At 34.8% G+C, this 27,507-nt stretch overlaps 2 protein-coding genes across 2 annotated transcripts in view; both read right to left on the bottom strand.

The window, feature by feature from the left end:
- The window catches only part of LOC125679644 (low-density lipoprotein receptor-related protein 4-like), a 408,142-nt gene that overhangs the window by 117,142 nt on the left and 263,493 nt on the right, over positions 1 to 27,507 (bottom strand). The gene's annotated exons all lie outside the window — the stretch shown is intronic.
- Positions 21,874 to 24,514, bottom strand: LOC125658327 (zinc finger protein 862-like). Its single transcript, XM_048889559.2, has 2 exons — positions 23,967 to 24,514; positions 21,874 to 23,476 (listed from the first exon to the last, which is right to left on the bottom strand). Exons 1-2 carry the CDS (start codon positions 24,512 to 24,514, stop codon positions 21,874 to 21,876), a joined length of 2,151 nt encoding a protein of 716 aa, XP_048745516.2.

Here is a 27,507-nt window from a genome sequence, read left to right as displayed (position 1 = left end):
AACTCATCGATTGCCGATTGCACTGGGGCAGCCCTATAGCCTCTTCTGCATATGTGTGTTTTCAGGAGTTGGCTCTGTTCTTGGAAGGATGTTGTAGATGAACAGATGCGACGAACTCTAGTGGCTAAACCTTTGGGCACTCCTTTGAAAGTATGAGGAGGATGGCAGCTCGATGGCATCAAATATAGGTGAGAGTCAGTTGGTTTTGTGTGAAGACTGAACTCTATTTCACTATTGTTCAGAGTGCATGTATTACCAACGATACATCGCCTTGCTTCAACAACTGGATGGATAGCAGTACCAGCACTGCCAACGTCGTTGGCAATCATCATCAACAAGTTCCATTTTTAGTTTTTTACAAGTAACCAATAGCTTAGACATTACGCCAATTTCATCTAAAATTTAGATTTTCAATAGTTTGATCTAGGGGAGAATACCACGATGTACGAATTAACTGTTTCACCTTTTGATCGATCAAGTTAGTTCTTCCATTAATTAATTTCACACTTTACCGACTGATACCACGGTAAACAGACACCCTGATTGTTATTCTTTTTTGAGTCAATAACAAAGCCTGCAACATGTTATCCGCTGGAAAAGTGTTAAGCTAGTTTTGTAGTGTAGCTTTAGTGCTTATTGTTAATTATATTTGTGTTTTCTCCATAATGTAATCCTTTCACGTCCTGACGAAGGGACAGGTTGTCCCGAAAATTTGGCAATTCCAATTGTTCATGTCGTTGGTCATTCTAGTGCTTTATATATATATATCAGTCTCAGAGTTTGATAATCATATTATTTATTTAATACTATATTCTCATATACAGTATATCATGTCCCGATATCTCATTGCAAATACGCACTTTCAAAATCTTCAACAATTTACCAATATTACATGATGCTTAGTAACAACATTACTGATAAGAATTAAATCTTAATATTTTCAATGCTTTACAACCTTTTGCACAATTTTCTACAATACACACCTCAGTCATATGATGTAATCCTAGACAAAGTTTTAATTGTTTAAATTTATACCATCACATTTCATATTATCAATTAACTATCACCACTCAAACTCAAAGCTGACCAGTCTAACTTAATTGTATCAGACGTACATCATGCATACATCAATTTCGCAACATGCATACATAAAATTCGCAGTATATATATATACAGTACACGACACGAGTTTTATACACCCCACCGTGGAAAGACCATGGTGGAAAATCCACGGAGATACACCGTGTCCCCCGTGTTCCACGGTGTGTGTTATTTGCGAATACACACAGCTGCTAAGACCTTTGTTCTGGCCACGGGCGCCTTGCGGAAGACGTGAAAATGTGCCGCAGGCCAAATAATCAAGATAAGGGAGAAATTTTAAGAAAAGAAAAAAATGTAAATATTTTCCCCACTGATACTTATATTGTTTTTCAGCATTTTGAGCCAATTCCAACGATACCAAACACTATATATTATGTTTTTAAGAAAACCTGGTTTTGAATTCTTTTTTTCTTTTAGTCTTCTTTCTTCATTAAAATATTCTTAAATTCTATGTTTAAATAATGCGTACTTGCAAGCAATTCCTGTTTTGAATGCGAATTAGTATGTTCAGTAAATGAAAAACATACATGTACAACATGCGATAGGGATATTTAATAATTACCGATGTGCTCTCTCTCTCTCTCTCTCTCTCTCTCTCTCTCTCTCTCTGACAAATGCGCTGTTTAACATAATTACTTCCATCACATTGTGTTAATATGCATCTTGACAAATATAACTTGATCCAATATAGAAATTAGAGCATTGTCGATGATTAACAAATTGGAATTAATTTATTACGTAATTAATAGAAGCAAAAATACAAAACATCGGATGATTTATTTTTAAAATCCCGAGTTGATTACATTTGACCGAGACTTATGTTCGATGTACTTTGATAGAGGTTTTCATTTTAAAAAAAATGTTCATCGGGAGTGTCTGGATAATGCAATGATTTTTGTATAATAAGTAATACCATGCAAATTCCTAGGGTCTTTCTCACAGTATTTACTAAATTACGGTTAGCTAGTTTGTGTTTTGACTTCTCATAAAAAGTGTGAAATATATTGGGTCGGCGCGATATCAGATCTAGTCTAAGATCACGGGTATCTTACGCCGACCCAATATATTTCACACTTTCCGCAAGAAGTTAGTACTTCTGCTGAAGCACTTGTGTTGATTTCAAATACACGGATTAGCTGACCCCCATTGTTCTACTGAGGCGAAAACCCCTTCGAATTTGCATGGAATGTACAAGTTATACACAGGTCATTGTTATAGTCATACATCATAGTACCGCTAACCCGACAAACTTTTTTTTTATTTTGAATAAGTTAATATTGAATGACGAAGTATGACCAAACTGCAGATTGAACTTTATAGAGCCCCGTGCTAACATTACTTATATTTTTCAATGTATCGGAAGGGGTGTGTTGACGGTTAAGTTGTGTAAATTTCTTGACAAGCAATAAAATAACAAAAATGGTGCTTAAATTGTCCGATTACGAAAACCTTAAATTGGGAGCATGTGTGTGTGTGTGTGTGTGTGGTGTGTGTGTGTGTGTGTGGGGGGGGGGGGGGGGGTAGTAGTCTGAAACTGTCTCAATTTCCCCTTCCGACTTCAATTTCAAAAATCGTGCAGTGGGTAGGTCGCTACAAGCTAGGAGGCTAAATCCTTAACTTTCAAGTTTTCAAAGTACACCCTCTCCGATTCTACGTGCTTGTAATCAATATTTAAGTATATAAATCCTCGGTGTCAAACGCAACTAGTTCATGAAAAAAAAAACACAATATCAATATAAACAGAAATGACTTAACGATTATTGGATTTTATTCATATACGCTATCGATTATTAAAATCTTTAATTTAATCTTTAGATGCATTAGATAATGAAAGCAAGAGAGAGAGAGAGAGAGAGAGAGAGAGAGAGAGCATTGGTAAGCATTGATTATGATATTCATGAATGTATGCAGATACGGGAAGTTTAATACGTTTAGTATAAATCTTGAAAGTACAATTTCTTTCTGATTAATTATCCACCCCCTTTCATTCTGATAATTTTTTTATTTCCCATTTTGTTTTCTTTACATGTTTAATTTTTTCGGCTGGTCCGGGTTAGGACTAATGAATGAACCCCCCCCCCCCCCTTCTAAAACGACGTTACGTGCTTAGCTGTATAATCTCCCTCTCGGTCAAAAATAAAATAAATACATGCTATGTATACTGCAACATCATGGGATTTACTGGATAATTCTTCGATTTCACCTTCATAATACATGTTATCTAGGCTTTTTTCCATCTTCGCTAGCCGAAATTATTCGTCCACGAAGGCACAGTTGACTCAAAACCCATTGCTAGTGGAGATTAGATGAATTTTGCCCCCTTATTATGTTATAACTGACCAAAACCTAGTACGTTTATTTTACAACTTTCATTCAGAAGACGCGCAAGTTATTGAGTTACTGAATAAACGAGAAAACGTCTGCATTTTTATTTCAATCGTTGTCAACTCTATACTTTGTGATATTTCAAGGCTACATGTACTTAATTCAATTTATTGGATCTCATCACCATTATGCAATGGTATACAAAAATATAAAGACAAAATGCTGTTATATATACACTTAGTAAATAATACATGCGTGTAATAAAGTATTTATCAAATTAAAAAAAAAATATTTTAAAAAAACCGTGTTATTATTAATGTGAAGTATGGGCATTCTAGGTAGGGGAGCACATTTTATTTCATTATTTTCTTAATGAAAGTACGGAGTTTTCTAAAGGTTTGTTTAAAAGTAATGATACTTTTAATTTTTCTTTGTTTAGGTGATGAAAATTTGATCCTTTGCTCACATTGCTTCACAGTTGAGTACATAATGAAATTCATATCCAATATAAGCATGTACATGACTGTATATAGCTGACCTTAATCACATACATGTATTCCTAATTACAATGAAAACTTTACGTAAAAATAAACAATTGCTTATGGTACACATTTTTTTGAACTGCTATTTATCAAATTGAAATTACTGGCATGTGATTGTCGTTGTTCATGACCCTTCTTTTATTTGGTGAAATTGTGTTGCACGTGCCGTGAAACAATGTACCGACGAGTGGTAGGAATAACACAGGTGTTTATACACAGGATGTCGAGAATTTGGGCGTTTCATAAAAAGGTGTGAACGTCTGCAGGAGAGTCTACATACGGATATGTACCGAAAACACCAACGTATCATTAAACAACAATTACAAGAATTGAATGATTTATAGCTAATTTCTAAATAAGTAATGGGGTGGGGGTATGCATGCTGGCCAAGCGAAAAGGTTTTTTGGGTGAATCACTTCGGAAAATATTTCTTTGTTTTATCACACGGAGGTACACGGTGGCATCGACAGAGGTACAGGTGACATCCATGGAGATGCGCGGTGGCATTCACGGAGATCCTCCGTGGACTTCAATGTCTAGCTCGCGCGGAAAAATAGGACTTCAAAGGTGCCGACAATTTTAAAGGTCCACCGTGTTTGGGGCAAATTTGTTCCACCGCGTTGCGTGGAACACGCATAAAACTCGTGTCGTGTACTGTATATATATATGATAATGAATTACACAATAGACGTACAGTGTACATCATTTACAAATCAAATTAATGCAAAATGCTTAAAAGTACATTTTACCATTTCTGTTATGGTTGGAATCATATTTCTGCAAGTATCAAAATATATCCTCAGGTAAATCAGCAAACTTGCATGTAACACGCATTTAAACAACTATGATAGACTTAATCCATGTTTATGTTGATATACAACCATTATAATGGATTTCAAATGAAGGTCAGCACATTTGTTTGAGTTACACAATATTTCAACAGTAAATCTCCAAATAAAACACTAGAGACATAGAAAAACAAAACATACTTTGGAAAACAAATAATTAAAATTCAAAGAACGAAAAAAATACAATTAACTTTAAACTGGTACAATGTAAAGGAACAGGTGTTTTCCCAAAGCAGAAATAGATGTACACGTCACAGAAAATTGTTCTGTGCCAATTTGGCGTCAAAAACGGAGCGTGAAAAAAATAACGCCTGACAAGACGACAAACATATTTCACAAACTGTCAAAAATAGAAAATGCGTTTCAAGAATGAACTATTAATCGATTTAACGTTTTAAGAAACGCTCAAAACCGATAGGAATGACAAGATTCAAACACCAGCAATAAAGTTTAATGAAAACGAAGTAAATCATCACCATGTGCTATTTGTCAACGTATATATCTAACACAATAAATGGTAAAGTGGTTGAACTGCTAGAGTTCGTATATAAACGTATCAATATCAAACGTCCACTAGCAAAAAGGTTCAATGTATGAATATATCATGAGTATGCGCTGTAAACGCTCAACACGACGAATTTAATAGCAAAATGGTTCAATATACATGTAATTGAACGTTGGAATATCGTAAATACACGTTTAGATATTAAACACTCAACACGTTATTCCACAAAATGACAAAAAAATATACGGTGATAATATATTACCATGTTTGCAAATATTGCAAAATAAATGTTCACCGGTGACGCCAATATCGTGTAACCGGCGACGCCAACATCATACGTGGTTGAAATCCTACCGACAACGCCAATATCGTGTAACCGAGATATTACATGATATAAGAACACAAGACATATAAACAATGCCCTACCTTAATTCAGCAGGGCCTCAACAAAGGACATGTATCTTGAATATCATAACACTTAGCAACAGATCTTCACAGGTTTGAGGTTAATCGTCGACTGCTGGACAGGTAGGTGGAAAGGGCTGAGTAAACTGGAACTTCAGGTCAAGTGTTAGGAAGAGGACAGACCAGATTCAAGGGTCATTTACATGAGTACATACATATACATAGATATGTTTCAACTACAGGGTATAACTTACAAACTGTTTACAAATCTTAGTTTTAAATGTCAAGAATATATATTATCAAATATTTCAATACATAAGCAATGTATATTAACCAGGTTTAGAACTACAAATAATAAATTACTCATAGAAACGGGAAGGTGGTAGATATAGATCGAAATCCAAGAAAATGTAATATTTGCAGTTCTGATATTGGAGATGAGATGCATTATATTCTGATGTGTCCTGCTTTAAATGATATTAATTTAGACGACATTATATACCAGAAATATTTCATACTAAACCTAATGTTATAAAACTTCATAATCTATTGGCAAAAAAAAAAAAAAAAACTTTTAAAATTGTGTAAATACATACAATTAATTACCGAGAGAGTAAACCCTCCGGGTTAAATGTATATATAGTCTATTATTATATTTATTCATTATGAATATTGTGATATATATTTATATGAATTACTTGTACATGCGTGAATATTGTTTTTGAATGCTTGTTTAATGTGTGTTAACAGCGAATGAGAAAAATAAAACTTAAACTTGAAGGAAAGAAAACATATATGCACAAAATAAAAACATCCGATAGTGGGTCTAACAAGATGACTCCCTATTGCATACACATGTAAAAAGACTACATGTAGCATAAAATATTGCCTGCCCACAAAAAAGGGTGGGTAGCAACAACAAATCAAGGCAGTGTCAGTTACGTGGTAAATAACAAAAGTATATACAGTAAATGGAGGTAGAAGGGGTGGACGGTGGGTACAAACATTGCTGATATTTACTAGCGTGGCTCTTCGTTCATAAAAGATAGGAGATCATAGAAGGGTTTGATTGGGAGATGGTGGGACACCTTTTTACATGTAACTTGAAAGTATATGACAAAGAGTTTGGTTCAATGTAACCATTTTTTATATATTCAAACTGACAATTGTACGGCAGTGCCACACCCAAACCCGTCTCACCGGAACAAAGGGGATATTCCCAAACTCTACTCGAGCGCACTGTGTGAATTGTATGAAGGGTGGCATCAGAATGAAGAGCGTGCACTTTGTGAATTATGAATATAAAGCCGGCAAACTGGTTTAACATTCCAAGTAATCAAACATAATTTACATTTTTTTTGATTACCTGGACTGATGTTATAAACAAATATATTATTATTGAATTGTATTTGAAACTTAAATACATTGCTCTGCATATTTTTTAATCTCAACGAAAATTATACACAAAGACAGAAACTTTATAAATAACATCAATTACGGCGCACAATTTGAATAAATTCCGCTTACAGATCTATGCGTCACAGGAAGTATTTCTGTAATGCACATATACTAAGTTAATTGGTAAATATAAGGAATAGAAAATCCGATATTCCTCCAGTAAAATATGATATAAGACAAGGGGCCTACATATTAATGCTTCTCCTTTTTCATTATTTATTTACATTTGTTAAAAAGCACTATATTTTTCGCCGAAGAATTTTGGATTAAATATATAGATCCATTGAACTGTGAACAGACGAATAATTCATTGAAAGGTCATACACATAGATGCGACAAAAGCACTGATTTTATGAAAAACTTATATGCTTACTAAACTAATAATACGCTTTTATAGCCGGTCAAAAGAAGGTGTGCTTTGCTTACATCATTAGGTCAAGGTTTCCAAAGTTGTTTTATTTTTGGATCAATTCGTTTGATGACGATCTTCTATCTGATCTCTGAGGAATTTGTGTCCTCCAAATTCCGTACATTCTGGTACACAACAATACTTTGACATTTTAAACTCGAAACTGAACGATGCTATACTAACACCGAACTAACGTCTAGACGGCATTATTGATACCCGCTACTGCACGCGCGCCACCTACCGACAAAACATTCCGCGGCTGAAAATATTGACTATACTATACAACAATCCCTTGTTTCTATAGGTTTGTACTGCAAAATAGTTCAAAGCAAGCTTTCATTTCTTAAGTTTCTTCTGACATGTTTAGAAGTCCTTTAGAGTATTCAAACAGCAAAGGTAAACGAGATGTGTTTCTTATGCACTTTGTCCCCTGGAGAGCGATCAATGTAAATGATGTGGTTATCTCGATAATGACCTTGGTGTTTCTCAATGACATAGCTTTGAACCTCTTCTTTTAGTTTATCAAGATTTAAGTTCTATATTGTATAGCGCAAAAACATGATGTCAACGGGCATTATTGATCATGTGAGTATTATTTAAAAGTATCGTTATTCCTAATAGCTACATAATCTTAAAATGATTCCTTTGCGGAACACCTAAGCTAAAAAGTACAAAAGAAGATGAATTCTTAAAACTCAAATACCCTTACGCGCATATACTTTTGAGAGGTTTTACATAATATATGTAACATTAACACAATATGAGTAAGCAGTCATGTGACAGGCAATCTGAATGGACTTATTTTCATCCTGTTCTGTGTTTCTGACAATAGCATAGTGTATAATATCTATCTGCTGTAATTAGAGTGGGGAATAAGATACATACTATTCAATTGGAGAGAGATTTTATGGCGAGTGTATATCACGTGTACGGACAGTCGTTCAAAATTACTTGTTAAAGGGTTTGCAATTGGAATATTGTGGTTCAGGTTGATGACTCAAAACCGTAATCAACAGGTGAAAATATCCCAAAACCCCGGATAGCCATTAATAGCTTATCCATTCCTGTTGACGTTAGTGCGGTTTATGAGATGCTGAACAACTTTGATATTACGAGCAAAAAACGATCTAAGACATAAGAACATAAAATATTCTCTTACCAATCGAATGATAAGTGTGCTCAACAGAAATAAATTCTTGTACATCGCACCAATGATTGATATATCCCTCCAAAGAAATGTGATATGTGCTGGTTTTAAATTCCGTCTCTACCATTACGATCAAGGTACCAACTTTCTAAAGCTTCAGTGTTATAATTGCTGGGAATTTGGACACAGAGCTCAGTAAGGCAACAGTGAAAAGGCCTGTATAGTACATTGTATCTCTCGAGACTGGTCATAAACCGGGATCTCCGGACTGTCAACATTATACAACAACTGAAAATGTGATCGCTTTCCAAGAAAAAGAAACTTCACAATTTTACATTTCTTCCCTTGTGAGATCAAAAAAGTATTTGGTGAACACCATAAGTCAGCTGAACATGCTTATCAGTTAATAAAAGCGCTACGAACATGTAATTTAAATGCAGGCGAAAAGGTGAGAAATGCTCTAACAGCACTTGATGCTAAGAAATTGAAAATTACATAAGAGTCCATCCCTCCGTGTCTCTCATAAAATTTCCAATTTTATCTGCATCAAGTGAACAAAAACAGGAAATAATGGAGGAAATCGTATCTGAACAGGTAAAAGCAATACGGGAATAACTTATAGCTTTGAACATCAGTGCATGTTTTGCCGAGACCACCGTTGACGTGTACTGGGTCAGGACCTAGATACCACTGGCATAGATCAAACAAACCCATCAAAATGACCCGGCGAAAAAACTTGCACTCATCGTCAGGAAAATTGCTAACAAGTATTAATTAAAGGAAGATGAGAAGTGCATCCCTACCAAGGAATAGTTCAATGAGGGTCAAAAGAAACTTGATACATTTATCTGAGATTTAAAAAAGAATAAAAAGAAAAACCAAAAAGATTCAGGTTCAAAATAATGTTAATTAGCAATCTTCCCAATCACATGAATAATAATAATTTAACATTCCTATCATTAATTGCAAGGGACCTAAATACTTATAAAAAGAGAGTAATGCTTTTTGAAAGGACATAAAACGGTAGTCTGTATATCAAAAATGTATCTGATGATGAAGGATATTTGTATATTGTTGAACATTTTTAGGACATATTTGGGAAAAATCAACATACTGTGTGAACATATCATGATTAAGAGGGCACCCAGTGAGCACAAAGACATTTTGTAACGTTGGTATAATGTATAAAAAACGAAATACTCTCTATTTAGAGATATAAGATCTGTAAAAGATCTTAAAAGTGACTTGTTATTCAATTATTGTTCGCAAATAAAAAAAAAATCAAAATCAAAGATCAGTTTATGAACATATGTGGCACAAAATGTTTGAATTCAGTGATGAATATGTCTGGAGAAATGCATATATGTCTAAACTTATGTATATGTACGACAAAATATTGCTGAATTCAATTACAAACTATTGAATTGCATACTGGATAACTTAATATAAGTAAATGGAACAATGGTGTAAAATGTGAGCATTGTATGGTTGTTAAGAACCATATGGTGTTTATATATCTCAACTGATTCGATATGCAAGAGCTTGTTCTGCGTATAGTCAGTTTTTAAATCGAGGTAAGCTACTGACAAACAAATTGATGGTGCAGGGATTACAACAGATTTTGACTGTGGATAACTCCGTTTACCTGATCAGGATATCGGGCTGACGGTGGGTGTAAACGGTCAACAGGGGATGCTTACTCCTCCTAGGCACGTGATCCCACCTCTGGTGTGTCCAGGGGTCCGTGTTTGCCCGACTGTTTATTTTGTATTGCTTATAGGAGTTATGAGATTGATCACTGTTCGTTATCTTCACCTTGCATATGCATGTTTGTGTTTCTTTATATTGATGATTTTTTGTAGATTTGAATTCTGTATGCAACATGTTTTAATAAAATAGAGAGAAAAAACCAACAAAATCACCACAATGTGACTAATTAGCACTCATCCTACAATCAAAGCCTTGGGGTTACGAAATTAAGAAATTTGTGTACATCCTTTTCAGCTTTTCCAACATATGCATTTAGTTTTTATACTATAATTATGAGATTGATCACTGTTCTTTATCTTCACCTTTCACATCAGGAAACACAAAGAAGTCTTTGAAATAATAACGATAATAATGGTTATGATAATTTTGGATTCCCCCTGGAACGAAACCATTACCCCTTGGATCAAAATTTTTACAATTTTGGTAAAGGACTAGTTGTAAGGGCAGTAGCATTAAAGATATTCTCTTTTTTTTTTTTTACACATATACATTATATATATATATATATATATATATATATATATATATGTGTGTGTGTGTGTGTGTGTGTGCGCACACACACACACACACACACACACACACACACACACACACACACACACACACACACACACATACTTGTATACACCTGAAACTCACTACACATGACTTTACTCCTGAAAGTCACTACACTATTTTCTAAGCATGTTGGAGAGCAATTTTGAGCAAATTTGTAAAAGAGGGCCTGCTCTAATGTGCCAACAGGGTTTATTACCCATGAAATCCTTTTATTAAAAATTTGAAATTTCACCTGAACTCCACTACATCTGACCACGTGACTCTTCACTGACACACACATGATTCTCACTACATTGTCAGTGTTGATATACACACATGAAACCGACTACTTGCGTTAAATTATGAACTTACCGGTATTTATCTCATCTCATTAACCACTCGATACACATGTCTTTACTTTGAGTATTTAATATTGAGATTCCTGTCATACACATGTAGTGGGATGTTAGTAGACACACATGAAACCGACTACTTGCGTTTAATTTCGAATTTACATCTAATTATCTCCTCTCATTAACCACTCGATACACATGTCTTTATTTTGAATATATTCCTGTCATACACATGATTGATTGATTGTATTTTGCTTAACGTCTGGCTCGAGAATTTTTCACTCATATGGAGACGTCTGTCATACACATGTAGTGGGATGCTAGTAGTGTATTTCAATAACCAGCCAATCAAAGTTTTGTAACAAATAGAATTATTTTCTAAAAATATTTTTAATTAGGTAGTTGACACCCAAGATTTTTGTGGGTTCCATTAATCACAGGCAACTAAAGTACGGATATTACTACCCACCCACCCCCCCTTTTATAAATTTTTCGTGACAATAACTCTGAAATGTGTGAATTCCCTGTCTATCTCATCCCTCTTTCAATTTATGTAATCATTTGATGCTTTTTGTAAGCTTTAGAGATTGGGCCTTCTACCGGTATATTTTATTATACTGGTAAGGGGGGGGGGGGGGGTTAAGCCTAATACCCCATACTTCAGGTGCCTGTGCTATTAATTGGCCACGGTAATGTACTTTTGAGGAAAATTGCAGTTGACCCCTATGCTTGTGAAACGGGATAGCACTACATGGCTATCCCACCACTGACACCAATTTGTAACATGTAGCTGTCACCCAGCCAAGTGCTGATCACGCTCGCTGTTGCTTAACTTGCATAATCAAGAGAGATTCTACCACATCACTAGAAAAGCTAGCTCTCTAGCGAGGCAGTATAAGTTCCCTCTTATGCTGTTCGCTACACTTATATTACATGCATTTAAGCATAAATTCTTCATTTTCTGGCAAAGCTATATAGGTCAAGTGCATAGTAGACATTTCCATTTAGAAAGCCACCATTTCGAGACTGAATGACAGGACAAGTATTGAATCTAGCATTATATTTAATGATGTAACTTACAGGTTCATAGTACAATTGCAAAGAATCACAAACAACTTCTTTTCAAATGTTAAGTCCCAGTTATTGCATCTACATAATTATGCAGTGCATAGAAAAAAATGTATATTAAGCAAAATCGGTTTTACTAGTGATTACATCAAATAAATTTATACATAATGCACATATTAATACTTTGAAGTTCCTCCCTCATTTATCCCCTTTCTTTGCTTTTTGGGGGGAAAGCTAAAACCCTGGCTACTTCAACTTCTGCTTTGTGTGCTAGTTCAAGATGTCTTGCAATGTTAGCAATCATCTTATCACTAAAAAGCAGGCATGCAGTTTGTTGAAGTTTCCAACTGAATTTTTGGGAACACCTTATGGCTTAAAAAGAAATGTCTTTTTCTTTCTTTCTAGAGAGCATGGGATAGTTTTCACTCTCTATGCTACTGTAGCTTTCTTCACTATCAGATACTTTTTCACTTCCAGGATCAATGGTAGGACATTCTGAAACTATAATATAAACTTTGTTACTATCAAGTACAGCAAGCAAATTTATAGAATTTTACTTTCTTTACTTCATGAAACAATTTCCTATACCTTTATTTTGATCAAGACCTTCATTACAAAAGGGGTCTTTATTTGTAATAAGAAAACTTAAAGTACAAGCAAAGTTTTAAACCAAGACCTCAAATACTATTTGAGACATCATTTAGAAACTTTGAACAAGAAAATAATATAGGACGTAGGACATGCGTAGGACATTTAGGTATTTTTCAAAAATCAGCAGTTTCATGCCAAAATCTCATTAGGGTCCAGTAAGATAATATGACTTAAGTAGTTCACATAAAAAATAATGGGTATTTGTTATTGGTATATAAGGAATTTGCAAAGATCTTATATGCTACTTGAGATATCATCCACAAACTACATGTTTTCTACACTGTGCAACATCACAACATTGGCCTTTAAGCATTTGACTTAAAAACAAGGGGCCCATGGGCCACATTGCTCACCTGAGTCTCTAAAGATTTTTCCTATATATTCGCATGTAAAACTTTGATCTCTATTGTGGCCCCAACTTACTCCCAGGGACCATGGTTTCTACAAACTTGAATCTATACTATGTCAGGAAGCTTTCATGTAAACATAAACTTTTCTGGCCCAGTGATTTTTCAGAAGATTTTTAATGATTTTCCCTATTATATAATATATTTGCATGTAAAATTTTGACTACCTACTTCGCCCCCATCTTACCCCTGGGGACCATGATTTTAACAAACTTGAATCTGCACTATCTCGGGATTCTTTCGTGCAAATGTAAACTTCTTTGGCCTAATGGTTCTTACGGATAAAATTTTTAAAATATTTTTTTTCTATTTATTAGTTATGTAAATGAGTTTAACATAATTGAATCTGCACTATGTCAGGAGCTTTCATGTAAATCTCAGCTTTTCTGGCCCAGTGGTTCTTGAGAAGATTTTTAAATGACCCCACCCTATTTTTGCATTTTTGTGAGTATCTCTCCTTAGAAGGGGACATGGCCATTCATTTGAAGAAACTTGAAAGTCCTTCACCCAAGGATGCTTTTGGCCAAGTTTGGTTATAATTGGCCCCAGTGGTTCTGGAGAAGAAGTCTAAAATGTAAAAAGTTTACAGACAGATGGGCAGATGACGGACAACAGGCGATCAGAAAATCTCACTTGAGATTTCAGCTCTGGTGAGCTAAAAATAAAGGCCGTTCTTAAGTCATGAGGATAACACCTACAAAGTTTTATTCCAAGTTCTTGAGATATCATCTGAAAAACCCTTGGTTGACTAACAGATGGATAAATAGAAAGATCCAATTTAATATCCCCTTCTTCCATGCAAGGTGTGAGACTAAAGAAGATGAAAGGCAATTACCTTCTATCATGAGGTCACTTTCCTAAAACTGTCAGGAAGATCATCTTGGTTTTCTATTGACAAAAAACATTCCAGGAATAAATACAAAAGCTACCTGATTTATATGAGTATAAACTGTATTGGGGCAGCTTATGCTTTAAAACACAGAAAGCAATATATATTTAAGTGTGAAATGTTCGTGCAAGTATAAACTATATTTTTTTACCCAAACAAATAGGTGTTACAACCAGAAACAGTGTTCGAAATTGGTTTAAAACTTGGTATAGACCATTGGTCTATGCCAAAACAAGATGACATAGACCTAATGAAATTGGCATAGACCGCAACATTGAAAAAAAAAAACCACAAATTTAAAACACTGTCATTTACTTTTAATGTACTTAGAAAGCATATTTTCTTTCCATTTCCATAACGATGTCCTTCTTTCCTCATAACGTTTATCAGAAGTCAACTTTTGGGATAACTCTATTGTTTTAGACCGAGAAATCGGCATGGACAATTTGGTCTATCTCAATTACAATTGGCATAGACCAGTGTCATTTGACAGAGACTCAGTCTATCGGTCTATGGTTAATTTCGAACACTGCAGAAACAAGAGGTCCATGGGCCACATCGCTCACCTGAGTCACCTTGGTCCATATCTGAAGACTTTCCATATAGATTTGCATGTAAAACCTTAGTCCCTATTATGGCCCCAACTACCCCTGGAGGCCACGATTTTTGCAAACTTGAATCTACACTATGTCAGAAAGCTTTCATGTAAATGTCAACTTCCTTGGCCCAATGGTTCTTGAGAAGAAGATTTTTAAAGATTTTCCCTATATTTGTATGTAAAACTTTGACCCCCCCCCCCCCCACTTGTGGCCCCATCCTACACCCCGGGGCCATGGTTTGAACAACTTGAATCTGCATTATGTCAGAAAGTTTTCTTGTAAATATCAGCTTTTCTGACTCAGTGGTTATTGAGAAGAAGATTTTAACTATATATTTGTATGTAAAACTTTGATCCCCCTTGTGGCCCCATCCTACCCCTGGGAGCCATCATTTGAACAAACTTTCAGGTAAATTTCAGCTCTTCTGGCCCAGTGGTTCTTGAGAAGAAGATTTTTAAATGACCCCACCCTATGTTTGCATTTTTGTGATTATCTCCCCTTTGAAAGGGACATGGCCCTTCATTTGAACAAACTTGAAAGCCCTTCACCTAAGGATGCTTGTGGCCAAGTTTGGTTGAAATTGGCCCAGTGGTTCATGAGAAGAAGATAAAATTGTGAAAAGTTTACAACAACGATGACAGACAACGGACAAATGTTGATCAGAAAAGCTCACTTGAACCTTCGGTTCAGGTGAGCTAACAAGTTATTTACACAATAAAATGCTTTCTTTGTTGTTTCACCGGGTAATGAAGGTAGCTAGCATTGCAAAAAAAAATTCATAACCCGTGTAAACGGGTTATGTAAACTTTTTGTGCAATGATTGCTACCTTCATCACCCGATGAAGCAACAAAGAAAGACATTTCATTGTTCATATTTATATTTTGTTGTATTGTTTTCAAATATAAACTAGATTGAAGTACTAAAATATCATATAATTGACCCATTTGTTACGTTAAACAGAACAGCCAACGCACCCTTTGACCTTGATGACGCCCCATATTTGGTAATGATTACACAGAAAGATGGTACAAAAAAACTGGATCCAACAAGTTTGCAACAAACATGCTTTCATTGCTCCAGATGAAAGCAATGTCAATTTCAATAGAAATATAAGAGAAAAAATTCAGTGAATGTAAATATATGTATATAAGATTGTTCTGTTTCAATTGCTGAGTACTGCAGTACAGGGGAAAATGACTTTAAAGAGATAATTACCTTCAATTAGAGAGTCTGAATCACTGTCGGAGCAGTGGTCTGGTTCATAATCAGGGTCCTTCACTAAAAAAAATAAATAAATGAAATTGATTTAAAGCTATATATTCCGTATTACAATGTTTGCAATGTTGGAAACCAGACCAAAATTTTGTCAGTATAAACTATATAAAAGAGACCTTTCTGACAAGTGTGATGAATCATTATTGGTACTGTGGTTTCATCATTATTCGCTAAACACCAATTCCTTGTCAAGTGAATTCCTTGTCAAGTCGATCACTCACTCTCTCTTTCAAAACGACATGGATTTTTATACACATGTAGTAACAATCAGGTAAAGTGTCAAAATTTACAGAAAAGAATGTCTGAAATACAAGCTGATCTCTTTTACTGAGATCTTTTTTTCTCTCTCCATTTCTGATGTCTTTCTTCTGTAGTTGACCACAACTTTGTTCATACCTAAAAGCATATAATCCTTCACATCTTCTGCATCAGTGTCACTGTCTGAAAAAACCAATCCATGCCAGGATATTTGCTTTGAAATTCCACAGAGATATTACAAATGCAGCCATACTTTTTTAATATGTATACTTTCTTCTCTTACTCTTTTTACATTTAAAAAATTCTTATACAGATATAGATTTAAGATTCCTGAAATCCTGAAGCAGGTTGCCCCCCCCCCCCCTCTCTCTCAACTTTTATTCATGTGTTGTTCATTTACAAATTATAAATTCTGCTCATACCTGTAGGAGCGTATCTCCAACTTTTGCATTATAAGATGAATCACAGTCATTGACTGCAATATCCCTGAAAGATAGGGGTGAATCAATATATCAATATATCGAAATGCACCGGTATACGCCTGTCTAGCGATATACAATATGGTGTTTCGACGATTCGATATGTCGGGTTTAAAAATAGCCCTTTTAATAGTTGGGATCGAAGTTCATAATTTAAAAATGGCTTCTAACAGGAACACGATTCTTCAGACCATTCTCTCACCAGAGGGCGTGCTACGCAAGCTTCACTGGGGCGTAGCGTAACGCCCTCTGGTGAGAGATTGTTCCTCAGACTTTAATACTCGCTTTTACATTGTGACATCAGAGGTTCCTCAGACTTTAAGCCCCGCTTTTACATTGTGACATTGGTGTTTCCTCAGACTTTAATTGTCATTGTTTGTTTTGTTATGAAATAAAAGATATTAAACCACTTCATTTTTTTTAATTTTGATATTTTACTTCAGAAAATGCTTAACTACATTGTAAATCCAATATATCAGATATCGCATCAGAAAATACTGTATTGTATCGTATCGGAAAATCTTGATCAATACACACCTCTACTGAAAGACAACACATTAGAAAGTTTATAGTTATATGCATATTATCTCTATCTTGTAAACCTCCTTCTTCCATTCTTTCTAAGTGATAAAGAACATTATATACATTGGATTCTTATACACATGTATTGAAATTCATGGATAGCTTCAAAATGTAAAAATCCCGTGGGGATCCGGATTAGAATAGGTCCTCAGTACCCCCTGCTTGTTGTAAGAGGCGACTAAATGGGACAGTCCTTAGGATGAGACCGCAAAAACTAAGGTCCCGTGTCCCAGCAGGTGTGGCACGATAAAGATCCCTCCCTGCTCAAAGGCCGTAAGCGCTGAGCATAGGCCTAAATTTTGCAGCCCTTCACCGGCAGTGGTGACGTCTCCATATGAGTGAAAGATTCTCGAGAGGGACGTTAAACAATATTTAATCAATCAAAATGTGAAGGGAAATATTTATGTTATACTAAAGAATGCTTGCTTCTCTCACTCTCTCTCTCATTTTCTAACCTTCTCTCTTTTCAAAATGACACCAATTTTAAGGTAGTGACATTCAGATGCCAAAAAAATTTGATTCTTTCTCTCTTCTAACCTCTTCTCTCTTTCAAAATAACACCAATTTTTACACACATGTTGTGACAATCAGGTGTCAAAATAACAAAAATTGATTCTCTCTCTCTCTCTCTCATTTTTAATGTTGTAGTTGCAAGAAGTAATTAATTTGTTTTATACCTGAACATGCATCATCCTCAACATTGGCTTCTGTAAGTGAAACAATGGCACAGTTTCTCATCATGCTTGAACATTTTCCCTAAAAGCAAAAGAGTACTTTAATTTGAAATGCAGGTTAATCCTGATGTTTACTTCCTTCTTCCACTCTTTCTAAGACACACAAATTATAATACACATAGATTCTTATACACATGTAGTGACATTCATGTAGTGTCCAAACACACAAGTCATATTCAGGTTATACTAAAGGATTAAAAGATGCTTGCTCTCTCTCCCTCTCTTTCTCTCTCTCTCCTTCCACTCTTTCTAAGACACACATATAGTATATATATATATATATATAGATTCTAACACACATGTAGTGACATTCAGGTAGTGTCAAATTACAAATGTTGTATTCTTGTTATACTAAGGATTCTCTCTCCCTCTCTCTCTCTCTCTCTCTCTCTCTCCTTTTCTAACATCTTCCCTCTCTTTCAAAATGACAAAATTTTTTACACACATGTAGTGACATTCAGGTGTTTAAATGTAATTTTTTTAAATTCAAGTTAAACTAAAGGATAATTTCTCTCTCTCTCTCTCTCTCTCTCTCTCTCTCTCTCTCTCTCTCTCTCTCTCTCTCTCTCTTTCTAATCTTTCAAAATGACATTTTTTTTTTTACACACATGTAGTGACATTCAGGTGTCTAAATGTATTTTTTTTTAATTCAAGTTAAACTAAAGGATAATTCTCTCTCTCTCTCTCTCTCTCTCTCTCTCTCTCTCTCTCTCTCTAACATCTTCCCTCTCTTTCAAAATGACAAAAAAATTTACACACAAGTAGTGACATTCAGGTCTAAATATAATTTTTTTTAATTCAAGTTAAACTAAAGGTTAATTCTCTCTCTCTCTCTCTCTCTCTTTCTAACATCTTCCCTCTCTTTCAAAATGACAACAATTTTTACACACATGTAGTGACATTCAGGTGTTTAAATGTAATTTTTTTTAATTCAAGTTAAACTAAAGGATAATTTCTCTCTCTCTCTCTCTCTCTCTCTCTCTCTCTCTCTCTCTTTCTTTCTAATCTTTCAAAATGACAATTTTTTTTTACACACATGTAGTGACATTCAGGTGTCTAAATGTATTTTTTTTAATTCAAGTTAAACTAAAGGATCATTCTCTCTCTCTCTCTCTCTCTCTCTCTCTCTCTCTCTCCTTTTCTAACATCTTCCTTCTCTTTCAAAATGACAAAAAAATTTACACACAAGTAGTGACATTCAGGTTTAAATATAATTTTTTTTAATTCAAGTTAAACTAAAGGATAATTCTCTCTCTCTCTCTCTCTCTCTCTCTCTCTCTCTCTCTCTCTCTCTCTCTCTCTCTCTCTAACATCTTCCCTCTCTTTCAAAATGACAACAATTTTTACACACAAGTAGTGACATTCAGGTCTAAATATAATTTTTTTTAATTCAAGTTAAACTAAAGGATAATTCTCTCTCCTTTTCCTTTTTTAACATCTTCCCTCTCTTTCAAAATGAGAATTTTTTTTACACACATGTAATGACATTCAGGTGTTTAAATGTAATTTTTTTTAATTCAAGTTAAACTAAAGGATAATTCTTTCTCTCTCTCTCTCTCTCTCTCTCTCTCTCTCTCTCTCTCTCCTTTTTTAACATCTTCCCTCTCTTTCAAAATGAATTTTTTTTTACACACATGTACAGTAGTGACATTCAGGTGTCTAAATGTAATTTTTTTTTTAATTCAAGTTAAACTAAAGGATAATTTTCTCTCTCTCTCCCTCCCCCTCTCTCTCTCTCATTGTTGCTAACACCAAGAAGTATTGAATTTCTTATACCTGAAAATGCATCATTCTCCTCACTGGCTTCTCTAAGTGAGACAATGGCACTGTTCCCTATTTTCTCATCATGCTTGGACATTTTCCCTGAAAGTAAAAGTAAATCCTGATGTTTACCTCCTTCTTCCACTCTTTCTAAGACACACAAATTATAATACACATAGATTCTTATACACATGTAGTGACATCCATGTAGTGTCAAAACACACAAGTCATATTCAGGTTATACTAAAGGATTAAAAGATGCTCTCTCTCTCTCTCTCTCTCTCTCTCTCTCTCTCTCTCTCTCTCTCTCTCTTTCTCTCTCTCTCTCCTTTTCTACCATCTTCCCTCTCTTTCAAAATGACAAAAAATTTTTACACACATGTAGTGACATTCAGGTGTCTAAATGTAATTTTTTTTTAATTCAAGTTAAACTAAAGGATAATTCTCTCTCTCTCTCCCTCTTTCTCTCTCTCTCTTTCTCTCCTTTTCTAACATCTTCCCCCTCTTTCAAAATGACAACAATTTTTACACACATGTAGTGACATTCAGGTGTCTAAATGTAATTTTTTTAAATTCAAGTTAAACTAAAGGATCATTCTCTCTCTCTCCCCCTCTTTCTCTCCTTTTCTAACATCTTCCCTCTCTTTCAAAATGACAACAATTTTTACACACATGTAGTGACATTCAGGTCTAAATGTAATTTTTTTTAATTCAAGTTAAACTAAAGGATAATTTTCTCTCTCTCTCTCCCCTATCTCTCTCTCTTTGTTGCTAACAGCAAGAAGTATTGAATTTCTTATACCTGAAAATGCATCATTCTCCTCATTTTCTCATCATGCTTGGACAATTTCCCTGAAAGTAAAAGTGAATCCTGATGTTTACCTCCTTCTTCCACTCTTTCTAAGACACACAAATTATAATACACATAGATTCTTATACACATGTAGTGACATTCATGTAGTGTCCAAACACACAAGTTGTATTCATGTTATACTAAAGGATTAAGGTAGAGACCGATAGCAACCACGTGATCAGTAAAAATCGTGTATTTTCACGTGAAATTATTTTTCGGAATTCCGTACATCGCCATAGAGTAGTTGAAAAACAAAAAGGGGTTCCGAAAGTACAAGTTGCTGTGACTGAATCGATGATTGAGAGGGTCGTCTCGACGAAAGATATAGAAATTCAGGGACTGACACTAATTTTAATACCAACCTGTCCCTTCGGACAAGTTAACATGAAATTTAGGTTGTCCGAATGGAAAATGTACTTGTCCGAAACTGACCAACAAAAAACTGTAATGTATATGCATTGCATTCTCATGAGTGTTTTTTTATTAATAGTGTTACCCTGGTTTTCTTGTGATCTCCATGTGAAATCATTAATTAATAATAATGTATTGAATGGTTTCAAAACTCCTGTCACTCAGACAGCAATCTATGTATATACATTTTTACCTTAATGTTTAATGGCAGAACACTTAGTTACAGACAGAAGTTGAGCCATATTTATGTACTTCCAGATCTGCAGCAAATTGCACAGTGACTTATTGTATTTTTGTGTCTAATAAAAATTATTTTTGTGTCTAATAAAAAAATAAAAATAGTACCAGTAGACTTTTATATTGACTTATTTTATGTAAAACACTATATGCTAATATTGTAATTTCATATTGATTTAAGTCAAATATGTGAATCCAATAATTTCTTTTTCTTTAACTTTAAAGTCAAGGTGAAAGTCATTATAGCTTTTGCAAATTTTATGTAAAGTTAAACATTTAACAAAAAGTTCAGAAGCTGGTCTTCATCCACCTCCACCATGTTAGGACCAGGTGCAAATTGTGGGCGTCTTTGTCGTTGTCCACCTGTCCACCAAAGATGGACTGCCCTTTCTGAATTGTATTCATCAAGAGAGGGCCCTTCAATTGATGCTAGTAGCAAGTGATTCATCGTGTCTGTTGTCAAGTTAGACCTCCAGTCAGATTTGATTCGCTTAAGAGCAGAGAACCCTCTCTCACATATAGAACTACTTATTGGCAAAACCAATACAATTTCTATTAACATCAAAATGTTTTTGTACTGATCAGGTTGTTGAACAAATAAAGTGTTAATCTTTGGAAGGTTGACATTGTTAATAAGTCTATTGCCAATGTGAGCTTTAACGTGCACCCATTCTGGCAGCAGCTGGTTCCTATCACAACCAATATTGTCAAGAAAGACCTGAAAATGGTCACTAAGCTGCTGAAGTTGTTGGGTACCATACACAGCTAGTTGCTGTCTGTCGTTTGGCCAGTCTTTTGTATCAAAAATCTGAGCAGCTTGGAGGATAGATTTTGTAGGATCGTTAGGATTTTCCAACCTTCCAGAAATTCTATCAACAACTATGTCAATGACTGATTGTAACGTAGTGTAGTCAAACTGAGGACTGTAGTATTTAAGTTCAGTGTTTTTATATAACCCTTTGTTGTTTTGAACAGTTATGCTGTCAAGAAAACCTTGAAGTTTTGCACCAGGCTGCTGCCTAAGTTGCAACAGATTAAGAACAGCTGTTTCTAGGGTATCAAGAAAATCAATGCATGTTGTGCCGTCTTTCTGAAAATGTAAGCTCAAATCACTGATGATTTCTAGAAGATCATCCATAAAAAAGAGGAACTGAAGGAGTCTGTAATCTTTCAGTTTGTTTGATATGAATGTACCTCTACCAACAACCTCTGGTGTTGCCTTCGATTGTGACACATGTTCAAAATGAGCTAACAGAACGGTGTAATCCTTCACCAAATACTTCATAGCTTTAGAAATATGGGGAACCCATCTTGTACCCTTTAAATTGGTTGGTTTTAAAACCTTTTCTTCAAGTGACTCAGCTATATTCCTCAGCTCCCTTAAAGCTTTAGGGGAGTAGTGGTAATGCTTGTATATCTTTTTAAGCATGTCTTGAACAGTAATGAGATTTTGGTTAGATTTGAGTGCATTCAAAATGCCTAACTCCAGCCTATGTGCTACACAATGGACATTCAAAACATATGGCTTCCCGTTGCTTAACCTTGTGGCTACACTATTATTTACTCCTAAATTGACACTAGCGCCATCTGAGCCAGCACCTACTAACTTTTCTTTCCAATGAATACTAACATAATCAGTCATAGCTTTGTCAATTGCTGAAAATACTCCATCGGCATGAGCATGCTCAAGCTCTTCAAGACCAACAAAAAAATCTTTCGGATATCCATTGTCAAGCATCCTACAGTAAACAATTTCTACTTCACTGACGCTGCAATCAGTCGCGCCATCATACATTATAGACAGTGCTTTACAGTTGGCGATCTTCTCTCGAATCGGTTCTCTAATGGCATCAGATATGTAAGGGGCAAACCTAAAAATCAAAATTACAATATCGTAGTTTGAAAGCAAAGCCTAAGGGGACTGAAGACTTCAAAATTATTAATCATTATAAAAGTCAACTATGGGAACCAAGATCATTAATATCAACTACAATTTTCTTAAATCAATAGACAACATCAATTATCATAAACGTAAAACATCAGTTTGTTATGGTTCAAAACAATAATTAAATGAAAAGAATAATATCCTTTTTCTAAAATAACTAGACTAGTCACTAGTTTTGGCAAGGAGTACAGACCTTTTGACTTCAAGTTGAAATGGGAAAAGGGGGGGGGGGGGTGGTTGGAACATTTGTTTTTATCAGAATTTCTATTTTTACTTTACTCAGGTTAACATCCATTTATTTTTAGAATATAAGGCCCATTTTGAGTCTGGAAGAAAGGAAATTAATTAAAATTAAATTGGAAATATTATTTTTTCTTGCATTTAGGCTCACAATATTTTACTATTATATTTTTTACCTGGCACATGCCCTCTCTGACTGATAACTTTGCAATCTGATCAGATCAGAACCATTTTTGATCTGTAATTGTAGCATTGTGGAGTAAAGCGTAAATGGCAACTCCTGTTTTAACACACAATATGCGGTGTTGAACATGTATGAAATAAGAGTTTTGTTTTTTTCACCAAGTTTACGAATTGCTTGATCCATTGGTCCTTGATAATTTTGTGCATTATTGTCAGCTTTTCTTTGAGCAGCAAAGTGTGCATCCGCACAATTTCTATGTTTTTCCGATGCATCGTGTGTTCTAATGTTTTCAATTCTGTATGAAATGTTCCCATTTACAAACTTTGTTTTACCAGCCAAGTCTTTAAATTCTTTGCAATAATTGCAAATCATTCCTTTATCAGTGTCCTCTACCCATTGAAATTCCTCTTTCCACGATTCCACAAAGCCACGACTTCTTTTTGTTTCATACTTTTTCTTGGATTCTGTTTCATCTGCCTTTCGCTTTTCACGATCATTTACCCCACTAAAATACTTTGCCAACGATAATTGTTGGGCCATGTCTGCTGTCAGACGGTCTTCAACTTATAAACTAATAAAGATTATGATGTAGAAATGATGCCCGATCTGAATGACACTCATTTCTGGCATGAAGCTGACATGTCATTTCTTACGTCGTAATATGTTTTATTTAAGACTATAATGGATCAAATAATCAGAGAATATTCCCCTTAAATTCTTTTTAATAAATTATTATTTGATAACCTATTGATAATTTTTCATTTTGGACATGTTTTTCGTAAAAATTATTGAATTTTAACTTCGGAAAAAGTGTTCTATATCTGTTTGTTCACTTCCAAGAATCACGCGACAATAGAGACATCTGATTGGCGCGATTAAAATATACCGTGAAGCTGATTGGTCGATATTAATGAACAATCTAAATTTAGATCAGGGAAAACCAGAAAAACGCCATATTGATTATCAGATTATTTCTATCGACGAGATGTACCTCAAAAACTTTAAGGACTCTTTTCACGTAGAATTTATTAAAATTTCACGGATACCCTTCATTTATTTTTGGTTGTCCCATCGGACAGGTAAACTACAGAACTTAGTTGTCCGACCACCGTTTTAAGTTGTCCCGGACAATCGGACAGCCGTTAGTGTCAGTCCCTGCTTTTTATAACTTAGAATGTTTAAGCATTCCCAAATTACCTCTTTGAAAATTGAACATGACAATAAGAAGGTTTCTATAAGCTATTTCAGGGGCGGATCAGGAATTGAAGTTGGGAGGGGGGTGCAACTGTATGAGGCAGGGGTCTGGGGGCCGCCTTGAAAGGGGGGGGGGGGGGGCGATTCCCCAGAAACTCCTGGATTTTACAGATTTTTTAGGGCTTAAAATATGTCTCCTATGTAGTCATTTTTATTATTTTCTGTCATTTTTAATAAGGTGAAATTAATAAAATAACGCAAATTTTAAGGGTTTTTGGAAAAAGTAGCCGTTCTCCCACTAAAAGTAATTCAATAAATCAAAAGATTTTGTCAGACATTTATTTCTCTGAGAGTGGAGGAAATTATGGATTCTTTTATCGTATATATTTCTCTAAACAAGAGACCACGATTTACTTTAAACTTGAAAATTTTAGGGGGGCTCGCACCGGTTGCCCCCCACCCCACCCACTATATCCGCCAATGCATTTATGTATGTGCTCTTGCGATTGACCTTTTTGCACTCACAATGATTGCATTAATATTTAGTTATTTTTCATACATTTTTTTTTATAATAACCAGACACGATTACCTATTATAAGAAATTGATATGATTATACAGCATAGTGCACCAAATATGTTTAAATAACAACTTTATATTTAATATCAATGGAAAGATTTCCACCCAATCGACCCATGGATTGATTGTATCTTGTTTAACGTCTCTCTCGAGAATTTTTTACTCATATGGAGACGTTACCAAGACCGGTGAACGGCTTTAAATTTAGGCCTTTGCTCGGCGCTTACGGCCATTGAGCAGTGAGGGTTCTTTAGCGTGCCACATCTACTGTGACACTGGGCATCCGTTTTGATGGTCATCTCCGAGGACCAGTGACATTCACACCTGATGCTGAGCGTTTGGCAGTATATATGCACTGAGTGTGTGTAACGGGGGGGGGGGGGGGGGGGGGGGGGGGTTAGAAAATGAGAAATTCAAACACATTGATTAAAGTTATAAAATTGGTATTTTATTTTCATTTAGAAATGTTTACTGATTTTGATATATCAAAAACTTAGAATAATCAACAATGACACTTCCTCTATATTTATACAATATTATTGTCTTTAAAAAAGACATGTAATACATGAGTACATGTACTTGTTTTCCATTAAATTCACACTTTAGTATGTTGCACAATATATCCATTGCTCTGGGCTCACAAATACATTATTGATTCTATCCAAGTCCCACATTTTGCAGAAGTTCTTGAATTTTCTCTGTAACCTGTGAAGTTGTGGGGTCCAGGGGATATGACATCATCAATGTAAATGAAGTACCTGTTATAAAAAATATATTCTGTATATTCAAATATTGAAAAAAAGATGAATATCTAATATACTAAGAATTGTCTTTATAAATGTCTGGTGTTAAAATGAAAAATTCTATCTTACTAAGATAGAAAATATTGTACCTTTCTTGCTGATTTTCATGGCAAATTGCTGTTGAAGTTGTTGGCTGGAAGCCCATTTCAACTTGCACTGGTCCTTAGGATGATGCTTAGAAAAAAAATCATCATAATTAATATTTGCACAGTCAGTATTAATCATTAATTATACTGTGTCAGACAATGTCAATTTTAAAATCGTGTGTCTCAATGCATGTTTAGTGAACTTTAAAATGCTGATATATTGAAAATTACACACATAACATGTATTTTATTATGTTAATTTTTAAAATCTTGTCTGAAATCAGTATTACATATGTAACACTACATGTATGTTAAATGTGTGCAGTGCAGCAATGTGAACTCTTGCAGTAGTAGTACATCTGCATGATTGCTATTTATTTCATATTGTTATAGTTACCTTCTATTTAAACTGTACATACCCTCCCACCCCCGGGTCCTTAATGAGGTGAATAAACATCATAATTATCATATTACAATATGAGATGACAGATATGTTTTCATAAACTGCCAGTTCATTCTAATAATATCAAAACAAGTCAACTCTAGATTTATCAGACCTGTCTCCTTTACGGAGTGTGGGTCAAGAGAAGGACATCCATATCTTATTTTCATACAATACATTTATTTGCCTATGAGGGGGGCTTGTGATTTTACAAATATTTTAAATAAAGTTTTGTAGACCTACATGCTTGCATGAAACATGAAACCCCAGATTTGAAACCTGAGATATCTCTTAGGTCAATGAAATTTCAAGATACTAGAAGTACTATCATTTATACCAAAATAGAATTTTAGTGCAACACCCCCCCCCCCCCCCAAACTTGTGAGAGCCCTAATTTTTTTTCAAATCTGGCATATACATGACATCCATT

This window comes from Ostrea edulis, chromosome 2 (assembly GCF_947568905.1).
Source record: "Ostrea edulis chromosome 2, xbOstEdul1.1, whole genome shotgun sequence".
NCBI lineage: Eukaryota > Metazoa > Mollusca > Bivalvia > Ostreida > Ostreidae > Ostrea > Ostrea edulis.
Note: the sequence above shows the minus strand (reverse complement) of the source record. Positions and strands in the feature narration are given on the sequence as shown.

Excerpts from the sequence above, each read along its gene's own strand:
- LOC125658327 (XM_048889559.2), bottom strand. The coding sequence starts at position 24,514 with ATGGCCCAACAATTATCGTTGGCAAAGTATTTTAGTGGGGTAAATGAT. Across the intron at positions 23,477-23,966 it reads TCAGAGAGGGCATGTGCCAG|GTTTGCCCCTTACATATCTG; the intron begins GTAAAAAATATA and ends TTTGATTTTTAG.